General features: G+C 38.7%; 1 protein-coding gene and 1 long non-coding RNA gene across 3 annotated transcripts; one reads left to right on the top strand and one right to left on the bottom strand.

The window, feature by feature from the left end:
• Positions 1–2,272: 2,272 nt before the first annotated feature.
• Positions 2,273–3,058, top strand: LOC137941908 (uncharacterized). 2 transcript variants are annotated; one of them, XR_011110450.1, is made up of 4 exons: positions 2,273–2,329; positions 2,682–2,752; positions 2,880–2,952; positions 3,044–3,058. It is a non-coding gene; the product is annotated as an uncharacterized lncRNA (long non-coding RNA). The 2 variants fall into 2 exon arrangements; XR_011110449.1 differs by having other exon boundaries at positions 2,275–2,415.
• A 790-nt stretch (positions 3,059–3,848) lies between these two features.
• LOC137941930 (BTB/POZ domain-containing protein At5g47800-like) lies at positions 3,849–9,095 on the bottom strand. The gene is made up of 6 exons (XM_068787544.1): positions 8,976–9,095; positions 7,338–7,529; positions 7,179–7,248; positions 5,377–5,766; positions 4,552–5,286; positions 3,849–4,456 (listed from the first exon to the last, which is right to left on the bottom strand). The coding sequence occupies exons 2-6, from the start codon at positions 7,430–7,432 to the stop codon at positions 4,016–4,018; spliced, it is 1,731 nt and encodes a 576-aa protein (XP_068643645.1). The 5' UTR covers positions 7,433–7,529; positions 8,976–9,095; the 3' UTR covers positions 3,849–4,015.
• Positions 9,096–18,237: the final 9,142 nt, after the last annotated feature.

The raw sequence follows: 18,237 nt of genomic DNA, 5'->3' as shown, positions 1-18,237 counted from the left end.
TTAAAGCCTATCATGGGTTGAAATATTTTATTGAAATTCATGAAGCACTGACCTTATTAAAGAGGCATGCAAAAAGCAAATAAAACAAGGACAATGGCAACTTACTAGCACTAGAGTAGGAAACTTGAAAGAGTTTCAAAAAACACAGTACCATGCTTAGACATTGCTGCATTTATCACTACAAGAAACTTTCCTAAAAAAAACATAAACTAAAAATTTAATTAGGAAACTTTGAAAAAAATCTTTCAAAATGGATTCATGTTGGTAAATACTTTCACTAGAGCTTAGAAACCAATAGGAGACTTGGGAAAAACAAAAATAGCTATTCAAAATGAGAAGGAAAAAATCATGCTTAAAATTTGGATTTTCGCTTGCAACAAGCTTCCATCGTGACCTTTGATTCTTGTGATGATCCCATCGCTCTGTAAAAAAATGGATTGAAAACGGTTAATTGGGTTAGAAAATAGGCTCACATATATTTCGTTGGACTTAAAATTCTCTATATAAAGTCTTGTTCTTGATGACATAAATCATCTTGGAAATTAACGCATTTTGCTGCCACTCGAAACCTTATAGAAAATAAGTAGAAAAAACTTTTCAAGAAAATAAGTAAACCTAATTTTACCTTCTAACAGTTTTTTTATAGTGTAAATTGTTCCTTTGGTCATTCTAGTTACTCATCCCAAAATGGAGTATGCCGTGAAGAATTCTTTCTATATCGACCTTTTTCCTCTTTCATCATACCATAGGATAAAATATTTATAATGAGTTTTTAAGAATGAGTTTCCTATTACTGTAATACCAAATTATGATAATAATAAATAAAACAAATATTAAACTGGTATTTTATTACTCACTTCACCTCTCTTACCTACACCTTATTTTTAAAATATATAATTATTTTATTTTATATATATTATCGACACAAATAATTTTTTTATTTTTCTCTTATTTTATATGAGAAACTAATGGACAAATATCGGCCAAAGCAATTTGTTTTAAAAAAAATTGGTCAAAGAGAAAATATTTTTTTCTCATTTTGTTTCTGTATCCTTTGAAGCACGAAGACAATGTTGTTTTTTTTCATATACTTCTATAAATAATAATTAATATTAATTAAATTTTTACCTATTCCTTCATAGCATATTACCTTAAAATTTTTATTTTATTTTCTGTTAACTATATAAAATAAGATGATTTTGATCATTTTACTTATTTCATGTAAAATAATAAATATATAATTTTTGAAATTTTTTAAAATGTATAAGCAAGGTTTAGGGGTCAATGGCTGTATAAGCAAGGTTTAGGGGCCGACTTGGATTTGGAATTGGGTGGGTTAGGTTGACTTGAGACTCGACCTGACTTAGACTAGGCGAGTCACCCCCAATATTATACAGCGAGTTCACCCCCAAAATATTGATGTCTATATTGGAAAAAGACCAACCTCTGCAACACGTGTACGTTTCCAACTAGAAGTCACACACGTGATCACCGATCTGTGGGCTCTCAATGTTGGTTAGTGTCACAAGGAGAAGTATCACTTTCTCACGGGGTGGGCCAAGCTTGGGGCCGTACCCACTCCTCATGGGCCAGGATGGGAAGAGGCCGTGACGTCTTAATTCTCGGGCAATTCTCTCTTTTGCCACCGAGTGCATGCACATGCAGATGCAGGCAATAATATGAGTTCTGGTGAGAGACGCGGAGAGACAATAATTGGAGAGTTGCCAAGGAAGGAGTGCTTTCGGGTGGGCCCGGAGTGGGGCCCATCCACTCGGTTCCCTTAAATCAAGCTTATAAAAATCAGATTCGACCGTTGATTCAACTCAATTTGATCTGATTCGACTGCTGATTGACTCCAACGATGATGATTTTCCCACCTGTTTTTTGAAATAAGGCATGATTGAAAATATGTCCTTTCTATTTTGGACTACAATACAAACCACAATGCCTACAAATAATTTAACCCAAGAACACTCACACCATGACCTTGGTAGTGGGCCCAAACTCTCACTCATCATCCATCGGCCCTTGGGCCCCACTTATAGTATTCTTCCATTATTGTGGGCCCACCTATGCCATCCTGCCGTCCAATTTGATGATCTATCAGCTTGAAGTTTTTGAACTCATTTTGACAGTGACGTTCCATTCTTGAGAAAGAGAGTGGAGTGGAGCTAACCATGGTTAAGTACCTGTGGTTTGTGGCTTTGAGAGGAAAGCGGCTGCCTATAAATAGGGAGGGGAGTTATGGGTTGCAGGGGTGATCGATCCAGAATCCAAATCCTCCATCCCATGAACGGAGTGTCTTCTTTGTTTACCCTCTTAGTTTCTGGTAAGCAATCACTTGCAGGCTCTTGTTCTTCGTGGAACTCTCTTGTTATTTACCAACTTGATGCGTTCTGATTGTTGGAGAAGCTGGTAATCGTCGAATTTGTCTCCGACTAGTTATATCTTTTCGTTTCTCTCCCTTGCTCGGTCCAATCTTATTCATTTCTGTAATCGTTTAGCCGTTTACTTTTTTGTTAGCTCAATCGAATTTTGAAATCCTTTGTGCTGATCGAGCTTTGAATTCTGATATTTCATTCAACTCAACTAGAATTTTCGTCTTTGCTTTTGCTTCCAATGAACCTGTCCAGATTCTCTTTTTGGAAAGTTAACATTTCTTTGCCAACTGTATCGTTCAGACAAATTAGTTTAACCTCTCCTGGAGAAGTTCACAAGGCTGCGTGACTGCTTAACAAAAGCAACTGAAAAGGTTAGCAAACGACAACTTTACGGTTGCCGCGTATGCGTTTTTGCGATTCATTTAATACTCCTATTGGAAAAGCTTAAAAAACTATTAAATTACTGACAGTCTCTTTCTTCTGTGTCGACTTTTACAGCTTTTTGTTATCAAACAGGGCGGAGCTTTGTGCGTTCCTTCCGAGTTCAGCTCAAACATTGAGCAAATTCGAGGCAAGACTTTCTCGACCTTCCTCCTATAATTTCTTGACCGCTTCGTCTTTAATTTTCCGTTGAAATATCTCGTGTACACTCTAATCGCCAGAAGCATCCATCCATGGGGCTCTCCAGCCTCCCAGCTCCTTCAGAAGGCGTCCTCTCCGTCGTCCTGGTGAACACGGCCCTGTCCATCGCCATATTCAAAGAAATCGTCCGCTCGATCCTCCACGTAGTTGGGATCCGATCCTCTCGGTCGCCGGAGGCAGGCGACTCACCGCCCGATTCGTTTGAGTTATCCCCCTTAGTCGACGAGCTGCAGTGCCAGGTCCCGGCGATTCGGTTCGGTTCGTTCTTTCGGTGTCCCACCGAACACGACTGCTCGGTCTGTTTGTCTCGGTTCGAACCGGATTCAGAGATAAACCGGTTGCCGTGCGGGCATATCTTCCACAACGCCTGCTGGGAGAGGTGGCTGAGCTATTGGAAAGTCACCTGCCCTCTCTGCCGGACCTCCCTGTTTCCGGCCGGCGAGAAGGCCGCAGAGTCCGGGTCTGCCTCCCCCTGGTTTTGAAATCATTCGCGATTTTGCCATCGCACCCTTGTGTACAGTGTACAGGCGTGCTTCGTAATACGGTGTGTCAGTATGTCTTTTTGTATTCTTTTCTTTTCTGGGTTTTGATGGTGACGATGCCGGGGGGTTTTCGGATCCAAACCAACTGAAATTTCTGTACAAATTTAGTCGCTTTTTTTTTTCAGATTCCGATGATCAGATATCGAACAAAATAAGAATCATCTTCAAATGATTATTGGGTCGTATTTAAAAATTAGGGTATCTATTGACAGTTATTAAAAATTAAGAAAGAAAAAGGCCGCTTTTTGAAAAATTATTTCCAGGTTTTCGTTCTCTTCAACAATATTCAACAATAAAATAAAGTATCATAAGTACAATATCATTTATAAGTGCAATTTCAAAGAATAGAAAATAAACATTATTTAATATAAAAACAATGGCGGTACTTCACACTGTAATTCCTTTCCAAGGAAGGTTTGTGGGTTCTTCTCCCATCTGGCTTTGTGCTTTCTACCTTCCATTAGACGGCTTGCGTCTGCTCTTTAGTTCCAACTTGCTTCCAGGGTCTTCTTCTTCGATGATCTCCCTCACCTTCTCCATTTCTCTCACCTTCTTTGCCAGTTTGCTTTCAATCTCCATCACCGGCTTCTTATCCGGTTTGTTCACTCTTCCGTTCTCTCTTTCTCTGTGTGAATGAGTAGCAACTTTGCTCTTCCCTGTGCTCTCCTTATATGCCTCGATAGGTTCCTCTCTGATTGTCTCGGGCATAGGTCTGGGAGTGCCCATCCCACTGCCGATTCTTGTTTGTTCTAGGAAGAGTACTTGTACGAGCGTTCTCAATGGCAGCCTCTCGTTCCTTACGGCGTGCATGCACGCAGCGTTAGACAGTTTCCGGCAATCTAGAACCCGGCAGAGTCGCTTCTTCTCGGGCTTGCTGAGATCTGGGTGCTCCTTTATTATGTTAAACACAGGAAATGATGTGAGTAGACAAACGGCCGTTAGCAACTGAAGAACAGAGTTCAAATTTTTCCCCTTGGTGATTTTACCTTGAGAAATATGTCAATTGCTTTGTAAAGCTCGTCGTGCTGTGGCCTGGCATATTCTGGAACGGATTCTGCTAGAGCTGCAATCTTCGAAGCAGGAATGTTTGCATCTCGAGCCACCACTTGCAGATACTGATCAATAAGCTTCGCGACTTTGTATATTGATCTTATCGAGTCGCCATTTTCCATTGAGGAATTTCGAGAGAACAGGATCAAGAAGTGCTCTAATACTGTCCCAACTAAATCCACATCATAAAAATGGGGCTCCGATGTCGAGTATGAAGGAACAAGCAGATCGTTGACCGTAGCTTCATCCAGCTGCCGGCCTGACCGTTTTATAAGCTCAGCCTTTGTTGACGGCGAAGACCCCACGAGGTTGGCGACCTTCAGAAGCCTCAACAAGAACCCACCGGAGACGGATCGCCGGTCGGAAGGGAACAAGCTGACAATCGATTCCAGGATGCGGCGATGCTTGTTCTTGGAGTCGTCGGTTCGTTCAACGGAGGTCTCCGCGGCCCAACCATTTGATGAGCTGGGCAGCCATCTGGAGGCATACACATGCAGAGCTTCGCCAATGAGAGCGTCAGGTAGCTGCTTCGTCGATCGCACCGCCGTAATGACGCTCCGGAAGAGTTCTATGTCGAGGTCGGAAATGTCCTCTGTCCACCAGTCTTTAGGGACAGAGCGGTGAGATCGCTGAGCGTACCCTGGTCTAGTGTACGTATACGACCACGTAACCTATAATTCAAAATACGTTCGGAACTAAGATGGTTTCTGGAGATCACTATCAGATAAACACACCGTTTAAATCCTAGTTTTCATACTGACCTTTGAAAGGGGAGTTAGGATCTTCTCGACAATGGATTCGATGCACCTGCCGACAATGCCGAGATTTTCAGACCATTCGGGGAACTTTGTTGTGCTCTGCAGAGTGACGATGGAGTCTTTCCAACCTTGGAGGATGCAGGAGTTGAAAAAGGTGTCGAGTTTGAGCACAAAATTTCCCCTTTCTGTGGATTCAGTCATTCTGAGGAACTTGGCGGCACAGATTGCAGGCACGAAGTTGTAAGCACTTAAAGTGATGGTGATTCCGTAGCAGAACTTGCTGCAGAGCTCAAAGGCTTCTGCACCACCCGGAATGTTGTGAAGTTTTACGGGACCTTCTTCCGAATCATCACAGAGCCGCTGTAAGAGACCACACTTGGGAAGAAGGGGGAACTACAATAAGAATTAAGAGAAGATCAAACTAAGAACAAGAACAACGCAACAAATTAAGGTGAAGAATTGAAAAAACATTGATGTGCCTGATTCGAGTCCATCAACTAAATGGACACGGGTGTAATTAGTTCCAATAGAAAATGGATCAGGGAAGACTACGGCCATGTAGGGGTGGTGGCATTGGGCCGAGCCAAGCTTGAACTTGTATATGTTCGAGTTTGGCTTTATCGGAATAATTCGAACTCTAGCTCGAACTTAAAATTGGAATCGAATTCAAACCCAAAAATTTTAAACGAGTTTGAGCCCGAGATTGAGCTAGCTTCAAGCTTAACCACATTTAAAAGTTCAAAAATAAAAAAAAATATTGTGATGACAATTGTACCATTGAATTACAAGGTATCACAAAAGAGTCTAAAACTTTGTAATCGAGTATATTAATGTATAATAATCAACTTAATAAACCTAAAAGAAAGAGTAAACACCTCCATCAATAGTATTTATTCTATTGACAAAAAACAACATTAGATTTTGAGGGACCCAAAAGGACTTGAACAATCAATCGTCTTTGAGGTTTAAATAAATAAGGACAACTATCAACCAACTAAAGAGGAAATTAATGAGAAGAATTGGAGTAGAGGGTATTTTTGTAAAAAAAAATCTATACTAATAAGTGGCTCACAAACTAATAAGCCGAATTTAGAAAATCTCGAGTTTAGTTTGTTATACTTAACGAGCCTTATTTCAACTCAAATGAAAACTAAACTGAACCGAGCTTTTTTTTAGCCAACCTCGAATGATTTATGAGCCGATTTGGCTTGGTGCCACCCCTAAGGCCATTTGAAGTAGATAACTTACAATATCTAGCTCCCTCCACGGTCACATTCATGGACCATTGGCCCCCAAGTTCAAAGGATCAAAAGAATAGCTCTAGCCGATGGGTTCAAGTTTTAAAACCATGGGTGGACATATTGGCAATATTGTATTGCTAGATACCAATGATATATATAGTATGCCGTGTTTACTTTCTGTCATTAACAATTTTTTAGCTCAAGACTAGACATGAAGACTAGGGTTGAATACGTATCAGATTTTGAAGGGTCCCGATACAGTAACTGTTACAAACCCACCCTTGATTAAAATTGAGAGTTTCGGACTAAAAAAAGTCAAAAAACGTAAAATTTACTCATGGCTTGATGTATAGAGGGCGACGAGTATAATCGCTATTAAAATTGCTAAAAACTCGCATAATTTTCATGTAACATATATCTTATCTACTTATTCCAAGTAAAATATTAAAAAATTGCCCCTAAGTTTAATAAATTGTTTAATTAAATTAAATCTATACGCACTGATATCATTCAGATTCTGCAAATTGTTTGGCCATAAGGTTGAAATTAGAGGATGAAGAGTACCTTGTGGAGCAAATACGTAATGTTGTTGATTTGTATTGTAAGATCACTTGGCACATCAGACGACATCGACCTGCGATAGACGACGAGTGTAATCAGATATGAATGCAAAAAAGAAACAGTAATTGCAGTCAATCAACAAGACTATTCATCTGCTCGTACCTTGTGGCTTCAACCGTATAGAAACTGTCAGGCCTGGTTCCCAGTTTCATGTATTTCATCTTAGCTTTTAGGCCAGCTCTCTTCGATACTGTCATCACAGATTTCTCTTGCTTTCACAACCTCAAGACCATCAGAAATTAACGAAGAAGCTTCCGACTTAAATTCACCTAAAGGCGTAGTTGGGATTTCAATCTGCAAGGAAATAAATAGCCTGGAATGGGAAAACAGTTTATGCTTTTATTCAACTGTTTTTCGTCGCTTCTGGAGAGCACACGGATGCTCAATCGCAGATAATAATATAGCAAGAAGAAAACTGACAATTTTGGGTTGATAACTTGATATGAAATTGACTAACACTGAAAATGGACCGTGAGGAAAGAAACGCAAAAGGAAAAGGGGAGGACACTATTGGAGTGGGACAAATAATACAGGGCCGACGTCCTCATCTCAATCTGCCAACCAGTACACGCCGAAAAAGATTTCGCGAAGAATCCGCGATTCAGATTTTTTCTCTTGCGATCATTTACTGAATTTTGGATCCTTTGAAATTGTAAGCTTATTTTGCTACAGTAAGAATTTTTAAAAAAACTCATCGTGTCAAGGAGTCAACATCGAGTTGCGACAAGAACTTCGAAGAAATTCTTCACGCAGAATGCAGCGAGAGGATTTTGAATTTCACCCTAGATGAAAAAGGTCTTTCATGCTTGTGGCAATACAATTATGGCTGTCGATGTATTAAGTCCCATCATTCTTTGCGCGATAAGCACAAACTGCTATCGTGTTTTGACCCAATTGAGGAGGGGAGGAGGGTAAAGAGGGAAGAAGAAGAAAGAACCTCCACTTGCACTACACAAATCAAAATCAAACAGCTTCTCCATTTCCTCCACTTCACTGTCAGGGATATTTTATTAGGTAAATTCACAGTTGAATGTGGATCCAATATATCCCTGTTTTACTTGACATTCCTCGTGTCAAGCTTATCTTAACATTCTCTTTTGATAATGTCCCCCAGTCCGACGCTGGTGTTCAATGCTTTTTCACCCAAGGGCATCATTATAGTTTCGTTTCAGATGCGAAGGATGAATAGACCACGGCTAGTCAAAAACTGGCGAGTACATTCGAGACTGATAAAGTGGACATTGGAATTATAGTTTTCAAACGAATCTCGAAAGATCAAACTAAGCGTGGAGGAAAAGATGGACGATAATTCCAATGAAATGGAGATACTCATGAATGCAATTGCCAGAGAAAATAGGAAATAAAAGGTAATGAAATAGTTCCGTACTCATATTCCTCTTGATCTAACAAAGAGAACAGTAAGCACACAACCGCAGTGGAAAATTATCGCTAATTCGAGAGTTACCTTGCAACCAATGACTCCTAACGGAAGTCTGATTTTATCTTTTTGTTCTAAATGAGAAGAAAGACACAAGTAATTCCTCTATCTGCCGAGCATTTCCTCCTTTCTCAACAAAACAGAAACACTTATGGAAGAAATTATTCGAAGATGCAAGAGATCGTTTGAAACAGAAACACTTCTGGAAGAAACTATCCGAAAATGGATGTGTGTAAAGTTACGAGAGGAGTAAGAGAGCGTTTGAATTTTTTTCGTTGTGAAATAACGTAAGAATTTCCTACCTGATTTTCTGTCGATACTTGAGATCTGTACCACAACGAAACTTGAAAATTCTCGCAGTTTCTTCTCTTTATCGGTCGCCGGAGGTCGCCAAGAACAGAAAAAACTGACTGCGTGCGAGGAGAGGGAGAGAGCGTGCAGACTGCGGACTATAGACGTCTCAGAGAGACTGTTGTGCTGGACGTTTTAAATAGGTCCGACTGTCAGAGAGAGGAAAGACACGTGTCGAAATAATATTGATAGCTTCCACGTTTGAGGTGGGCCCACTTGATGTTGGTCTGACGAGAACATTTGTCAACTGTTAGGTGACTGGGATCTGTCAAATGGTGGGACTCGTGACTCTGTGGGTCGCTGCTGGGCTTCATGGGTCCCCTCCCCCTTCACTTTTCTTAACGATTTCTTCACCGAGTAAACGAAAAAGGGCTTTTTGATTCTCTTTGTTCCCGACGAGTTTTATGTATATCTTATGTGATTGTGGGCGGTTAGCGATCTCTGAGAAAAGGGAAATTTGATAACACAAGGAGGAGGATAATCGGACCTGAAAGTGAAAACGAGAGCTCATCTTGAAGTTAAAAAGAAGCTTTAGGGGGGAGTGGGCGGCGGCTGTAGACGGAGATGAAAGTGTTTGGTGGTGGGTGAGTTTCAAGGTTGTTTTTTTTAAACCATGGGACCGGATTCCGGATTGTTTTTGACTTTCTGAATTTATGTCGATTTACCGACTCGTTTATGGCTTGGATTCTCTGACTTTGGATCTTACTTGAATGTTTTCCCCCCGTGTCTCCCTCCCCCGAATCACGTTGCTGCTACTGGTGTTTCGAGGGAACAGATTGTTGGCGATAAGCTTTTCATAGTTCAGGGAGAGAGGATCCTATATTCTTATTTCTAAAGAACGATATCCTTTCACATAAATGGAAGGTCCAATTTGGTGGCTGGATCGATGGGGTCTGAGATTTCCCAGACCAGGACCAGGTGATCCCATTTCTGTTTTTGGAGAACTTCTTTTTCTTGAGTGAGGCATTTTAACAAACTGTTTTCGGGTTCTAATTGTGGTGTGCAGCTTGACACCATAACCGGAAGGGACAAGCTCCGATGGTTCTTAATGGCCTTTCGGAACTCTGATGGTCGATGGAGACTCCACTATATCTTGTGCTTGCTGGGTAGCAGAGGAGGGACCGATGCCCATATGCTCTGCTGTTTTTCCTTTTCCTTTTTGTTTCCCTGTACATCTGAAAATGGACAAAACAGTGTTGGGTTAAGGAAAATGATCTTACACCTGCCATGTAGCAATTAAAAAGGGTTTACGTTTTCTTACTTCAACTGGAAGAAATAGGAATGCATCAAACGTGTCATCTCTGGAAGGAGAACGAAAGTCGAAAGAAGGTTACTTTGACTTTTCTGAACTACATGCATCAGGCAGAATATGATAATGGATTTACAAAAGAGAAAGGGGCCATCAGCTTTGCATTTGGTCGTCCGTCTATGCTTGAAGAAGAACCTTGGGAGGTAGGGGGAGGGGAGGGAGGGAATAAAAAAAATCCCCTGTAGATACCCATGATGCTACTCCCCACTAACTCACAGGGTATATTCTCTCTGTCTTTCAAGCAGAGTCGAGGAGGCTTTCCCTTCTTTCTTCTTGGCTCTCTCTGATCAGATGGGACTCGTCTCCCACTCCATTCCCAGTCACTTTCTCCACAAAACTCTTTTCCTACTTTGACACTGATGACATTGGAATCACGATCATGGCGCGGGTTATTGAGGATGCCAACAACAGACAATAGACTTCCGTTCCCTCCACAGTCTTGTCTTGTTAGAACTGTACAAACATTTCCGAACGATTACCCAGATTGTATCTTCTCTCTGTCTCTAAATTTTTCATGTAATTCTAATCTCTTTCCACTCACCCAGTATATCAAGAATCCCGGAAAAACTTCCGAAGCAATCAGAAGAGAATATAATTACAGATATACTACGTCCACCTCAAAAACAGGAGCTAGTAGTTTTTCTGCAGTGACAAGACGATGGTGGATAATCTTGTAAACTAAATCACACACATGAGAATCATTTTGCTACCTGATTGCCGGATTACAGAGTTGGCAGGGATTTATGCAGGTGAAGAGACACTCCGAGCTGTGCTGCATATAATGAAATACGCCGTAGGAGATTTCGACTCATCCCCAGATGCAGCAGCCAGGAATGGGCATAGTCAAGCCACCACTCGATCACAAGGTGGCCGAGCATGCAAGGAGTAGGCCAGCCTTGGAAATCTGAGGCAGACAGGTTGAATTCGATGCCATTTAGGATGAGAAGCACTCGAATCTACCAAGCTCAAGGCCGTCAGTCTCCATACAAGGGATCCGCTGTCGTATTCTTCCATCGAAAGCAATATTCCTTTCATCTCTTTATGACTTTCTTAATAGAATCTAGAAAATTTTATAAAGAAAGAAGGGGGTATGGGTTTACATTTAAGCCATGCAAATTGATGTAACACCTCTAAAAGCTCACATCTACTGACATTATCTAAGCTTATAATGGTGCTTCTGTTTGAAGATTTGTTTAACGGCTCTGGGTTAAAGGAGAAATGGACGAAAACAAAGGTGATTATATACTTGAGATTATTGAAGTTTAGTGCCACTCATGCATGACATTGATGGAATGTCTCTCCTAGATCATTTTCTTTCATCACAAAAGGTTGATTTAGTGAAGAATTATAGATAATTCTTCTACTTTTGATGATAATCATGCTATTAATCCCATCAATTGACATGTGAAAATAATGAGACTAGTTTTTTAAAAAAAAAATTATTCTAATATAAGTAATGGCCTTGGATTGTGAAAAAGAGTGCGATGAAATATGTCGAAGATTTTTCCAAGAATGAAACCGGTTCGGGAAAAATTACATCGTCTCACTTATTTTTTAGCTTTTGATCAATTGATCCTAATTCCTTTTTGACATTGTAATAGAATATTTTCTAGAGTCGAATTTTGTTCGGTTCTTATTAGTAGCGTGTTTTTGCAAATATGAAATCACAAGAAAAAATTTAAATAAAAATATTCTTGTTTAAATAAAAAATATCATTTTTATCTTAATTTATTTTATTTTAAAAAAATAAAAAGACTAGAAATGAGTATTTTTATTGTTTTGATAAATAATAATGGAAAAAATCAACTTAAAAGGGCACAAATAAAAGAATTCAGTTGAATAAAAATTATTTTTAATAAGAAATTTTAATAAAATAGTTAAAAATTATTTTTTCTATCATTTTATTTCCTTTGTTAAAAAAAATTCTCAATGTAAGTCTCATTTTCTAATAGAGACTAATTGGTCTAACTGAGCCAACCCGTTCCACCAAGAAATGACATTCAGAGGTACACCGGAGCAAAGGACGGAGGCGGGGTTTGCTTCCCTACATGTTTGGTTTGTTACAGCCAATTCTGATGAGAACAGAGATGGATCTTCTTTCCATGGGACAGTACTGGGCTAATTGGAGTTCGAATAAGTAATAGAATCGATGTTTAATTCATTCTTGGCTGGTTCCAGAAGTAGAGAATAGGATCTGCTGGCCAGTTCGATTCTGTTTATATGAGCGATGCTGAAATCACGTATCCCAGAAACACATTCGTGGAACTGTTTCCATAAACGAGTTTCTGTTCTACGTGATTTTAGCATTCAGCATCAACAGTCAAATTTATGTTACGTTTTGCTTTCTTCTGATTCGATTGTTCATGAGACTATGGCAGCAGCTGGGAATTAAACGACCCTACGATTCATGGAAACTGAATGCATTACAGAACTTCTACCATCATTTACATAATATATGGTGATTAGCCTTCGTTAAGACAGAAAAGGAAGAAAAAAGAGAAAATGTGCTTAATAACAGAAGAAGATTGTATTATTTGTGAAGGCACCAGCATTGCCTAACGTCAAGGAAGAAGGACACAGAGCTTGAAACCCTTATCACTGCCAAATATATTCTGTGACACGTTACAGCAGGTCAAGAAAGAGGATCCACCTCCGCCCCGTTGTCTTGATCCGTGGTAAACTTCTTGGTTAGTTCGGAAAACCCGGAGCCAACAGAGCCTTCACGGGAGTGAAAGGAACTCCGATGGTGGCGACACCTGAAAGATCCGGCATGCGTAGTTGGCGAGCACAGGCAGTTCCCTCTTGCACTTGACTGCTTGTTTACCAACTGCGATGTCGAGGTCGTTATGGGTGAAAGCTTGCTGCTCCTCTCCCAAGCATGACTCCTCGGTGTTGACTCTTTCTGTACTTCTACATTCTTAGCTTCTTCCATTTGCTTCTCCTGTAAACCTGTTACACATTCCTTCTTATTCGTGGAGATTTAAAGAATAATTAACATCTCAATGTTCCCAAAACGCCAACAGATTGGATCTCGAACAGCCCCTTCTCGCCCCCCCAAAAAAAAAAACCCTAATGTAAATTAGCCTAGTTTTTTCCTTTTTCTCTATGGCTCCATTGCACAGAATCAGAATTTTTTTGTAAATGAGCTTGACTAATTAGTTTGGAAGATGCCATACTTTTTCTGGAAATTTTGGACAAACCTGATACGTTTTTGTTAATCTGCTAGAGGTGAATGGATCAAATTCGTAAACATTGGGATCAAATGAATAACTCAAAATCAGTCATTTCTTACCTCGAGAACTTTAAGAGAGCTTGCTCGCCTTCCTGGCTCGATGTCTTCTTCTTTTCAGACGAGGAAGACAATAACTCGAAGGCGATGGAGTTGGAGCTGTTGAAATCTGTTGGAAGAGAGATAAAAAACTGAAGCGACAGTCTCCGAAATTGCCTTAATAAGGTGTCTGAAAATCAAACTCCGGGTTTTTCTCTTTTGCCATTAATTGTGTGGCTGCACTAAATCTGCATATTTCCCTCCATGGATTGGTTACAGAGCAGAAAATTTAGTAAGATCCGAGAATCCGTTTCCACATATTTCTCATAATATTTTGCTATTATGTTATTGAGACGGAACTCCATGTCTCTTATAAACATTGGGCTGCATCTTAATGGTCTAAAGAAGGTTTTCTAGATGGAAGGCCTTCGAGTTGAGTCTCCTTAGGCTGGGGCCAACTCAAGGCACTGGTGTTTTAAGGTATCCAAACTCGGCTTCTTCAAAATCTCATTGCAGTTTGCATCATCAAGTTGAATCTCCCAAGTTTAAAACGGATTTGTTTGTTATCACTAAGGAGGAGCTACCTAAGGCACCTTAGAAGGTCGATTGACGAAGGGCAAGTTGATCGAATGGATGATGCCCACTTGATTGAATAACATACTCAAAATTTGAAATCCAAGAATGCTTCAATTATTCGATTCGGCCAAAATTGATCACAATAAGTTCTAAGTGATTTACCATTGTCTTGAGCAACTTAAATCATGAATTTAAATTACTTTTCCATGGTTTTTGAAATTGATTTGGCCAAATTTTACAAAATGACAAAACATCATTTTTTGGGTTGAAAGTACTCAAATGACTAGTTTTTTATACTTTTAATCGATCATATTTAAGTGATTTTGCACCTTTCACTCTTGACGAAGCATGCTATGGTGAAGTTCAAAGTTCTGTTACATTTTTGTGCCCTGATACTTTCATATCAAATTAGAACGACTTTGCATACAAGAAGTTTTACAAAAAAAAAACTAGTATTCGAGCTCTTGAATTTGAAATTCTTTAAGAAGGTGTTTTTTAATTTCTTGTTGGACTTGTTTGTGCTTATTTTGAAATTGATTGAATGAGTTCAGCTATAGATATTCGACAAATTTCAAACTCTACACTCTGAGTTTTCATAATCTCTTTGAGATTGCACTTTAAAATTCACTTTCTAAGATTTTAAATTGAGGTCCAAATAGTTGTGGCTATGATTAGCATACTTCTAATTGAACTTTGATATTGTAATACTTGCATAATCGTTTACTTGGTAAGTGTTACCAATTATGACTTGGATAAACTCATTGATAGCAGCTAAAAAACCTTTAATTGGGTCTCGGTGCTTGTACCTACTTGCTGCTAACTATGAGTATCTAAGTGTGGCGCAGATGTTGTAATTGAACCTTTATGGTCTATTGCTCTGGATGAGGTTTAAGTACTATTAGTGGGTACTTTATATTTGGGGTGGAGAGTTCCTTGAGAATGGATTAACAATTTCAAATATTGATTGTGAAATACAATAAAAATCCCTGTGTTAATTGTGGTTGATTGTTCTATTGTATGATTAGATATTATAAGTTATACATGAATTTCAAAGTAGCCATTAAATTTTGTTAAACATATTTACCCCTCCCCTCTAGGTTTATCCCTATAGACCTAATAGAAGATACACAAACTAGAGCTTATGTTTAAGCTTTTTCAAGAAGAAACACGATTCGTAAGAATGAGATAGAGTTAATCTTGACTGCACTACTCAGTGACAAATTTCTCATTAAATAGATCATTGCCTCCCTATAATAAACCCTAATTGGTCCCTATGATCACTAAACTATCCTTATGAGTTAAAGTTATTTCCCTTGTATCCCACTTAAACCCAACTTCTTAAACTACCCCCCTACAAAATCATAAGAATAGGTCAAATACCCATATAATTGTCTCTAATAAGCTTGTACATACACACACACACACACACACACATATATATATATATTATTTTTGTAAAAGGTATAGGTTATGAGATTGATCCATTACACAACTTCTATTCCTAATACCTTAAAAAATGCTCCTACTAGTTTTAGGTATAAATTCTTTCTCAAACTATCCCTCTATGTGAAATAAAAAATACTATTTAAAAAAATAGTAAAAATTGTGTAAAAATCAAAGAAAAAATGAGGTGAACCAAACTAGTTTTCATTTGAACCAAAATTGGGTTGGTGTGGATAAAAAATGAGAAAGAATCAAACCAGATGATAAGTGGATACGAAAGTTGCATTGGATCTATTATATTGATTGCGTGTTGGATCAACGTGTGAGATCTAGATCAATAAGGTGGTAGGTGGCAGAGGTGGTAAAAAAGGTGAATTTCCTTGCGAATTATCGACGTGGTTCGGAAACTTCACATTGGATTGTGCAAGGCATAGACCCATGGGTAATGAACCTATGCATCAGATCAATGTGTAGTTGAGCACCATAGACCTAGTGCCATCTTATTGGGTCTACACGTATTCCTACACCAAAGCAAGTTTTTCAAACCAAATGTGCTAGCTTGTGCAACTAGTAGGGGTTTGTAAGATCACTAACAAGTGATGGAAAATGGCAATTACGATGTGGTTTGTCATTGATTTACCATTTTACTACATAAATTTAATTACAAATTGACAAGATTTTTTTAAAATATTTCTCTCTTAACAAACTATATGTGTTAAAATCTTCATTTCCATTTATTTATGGGAGCATTTAAGCACATATTTGTCTGTGAAGTTTTAGTTAATTTCCAATGATTTTTTATATAACTTCTCACTAAATTTTGGGAGTGGGAGACATTTCCAAAATGTTTGTTTTGATATATGAAGCAGTTTTTTTCTTCTAAAAATTGAGTTTCCTTACAAAGTAGGTTTCATATATGAAGTAGGTTTCTAAAAATTGAGTTTCATATATGAACTAGGGTTTTGTACAAATTTGCACTTCTTAAGTTGGCACTTCAATTTTTTTATTTTTGCTTTACTCATATGTTTCAAACCTCCAATTTTCATTTCTTGGTGCAATGAGGTTATGTGGTTGCACTAAGAGTATTTTTTTGGATCCATTTAGAGAAAAAAAGAGAACTAAACATAATGTTGGCATTTAGATTGAACTAATATTGCATAAAAATAAATAATTATATAGAAATATAATACATAGAGCATCATTTGTATACATACAAATAAACAAATAAACCAATAAATAATTTAAAAAATAAGCAAGCCAGGGGGGAGGATTTACATGTATAGAAAGGGGATGTTGATCAATCGTTTTTTCACTAACATCTTTTTTTTTTTTTTTTGTGATTGATTTATAACCCAAAGAAAAATCTACTTCTGACAATATTAGTAGGATACTTTTACTGTCTTGGGCCGATACCCCTAGAATAGGATAGGTTTAAGGGCATAACTTTCCGTGTTCCATGAACTTTGAAACTCCTGACATATTGGCTAGGTATCAAATACATACTCTACGACACAAATACAAGTATTTGAAGATTTTATACAAGCGAAGAGCAACGAGTCATGTGAAGCGGGAATCAAGGATCGCCAGTGCATGCTTATGTGTCCAGTCAAGCTCAGCCGAAGCACGTTACGCAGAAATCTCGCGTTTCAAATTTCCTTTTACATCGAAAAGTCAGACTTCTTTTCGAGCATGGAAATCTTTAACGGGTAATTTTTTTCTGCCTTTTTTTTATGCTTGACATTTAATACCAGGTACTAATTTCCATCCTACACTAAAAATGAACCAACTTAAGCCTCAATTTGCTTAAACTTCTCTATCATGCTATTGAACTCAATTATCCAAACTCTTGCTCTAACATAGAGCAAGAAAGTCATCATAGATTGAAACTTGTTACCCTTAAGACCTCCTTAAGAGGTAAACTAAATGACTTTATTTTTTTCACAAGCATAATTGGTTCATTTTGGCTAAGCAAAAGCAAGAAATAGTTGAGTCCGAGTTCATGTATTTGCTTGATCAGTTGTAAACAGTAATTAGGTATCCGAGCATCTTAGAAAGCTGACAGTCCCACTCAATTCCAGAAATGACAACCAATTTTCCACAGAGAAAATCACCTCTTAATACCTCGTTTTCTCTATAAATACTAGTAACCTGTCTCCGAGAGAGGCGCACGACCACGACAGTGCTGAAGAAGCAACGTCCAGGAGGTGCGTCCCGGAGGTGAGTGGATCGGAACCTTTCCTTTCTTCACCTCGAGGGGTTGATTTCTGTGCTTTTCTTCTTTGCTCGAATGGTTGATTTCTGTGCTTTTCTTCTTTTATATTACCCATCAGTAGTTTCTGAGTCACCGCAGCTTTTTCATGTCATCTTTCTAAGATCTTTTTTGATTTCCTCGTTGCGGCTACGTTGAAGATCCTCGTTTTCAGAGTCTGAAGATGTGCGGGGTTAAATCAGAGGAGTCGCCCTCCAGTCGCAAAACTGAATTCCCAGTATCTTTCTCGTTTTCTTCGCTTTTACTGCGAGTTCTGTCTGCAACAACCTCTTCTTTCTCTCTCATAAATGTTGTTTCAGTCGAATCGCAGTTTAGGTCGGTTCTACGCTTTCTTTTATCTTTTCCTGT

Source organism: Aristolochia californica, unplaced genomic scaffold, assembly GCF_029961685.1.
Source record: "Aristolochia californica isolate CCGP_79_NKW_82.1479 unplaced genomic scaffold, dmAriCali1.0.hap1 SCAF_9, whole genome shotgun sequence".
Classification (NCBI taxonomy): domain Eukaryota; kingdom Viridiplantae; phylum Streptophyta; class Magnoliopsida; order Piperales; family Aristolochiaceae; genus Aristolochia; species Aristolochia californica.
Note: the sequence above shows the minus strand (reverse complement) of the source record. Positions and strands in the feature narration are given on the sequence as shown.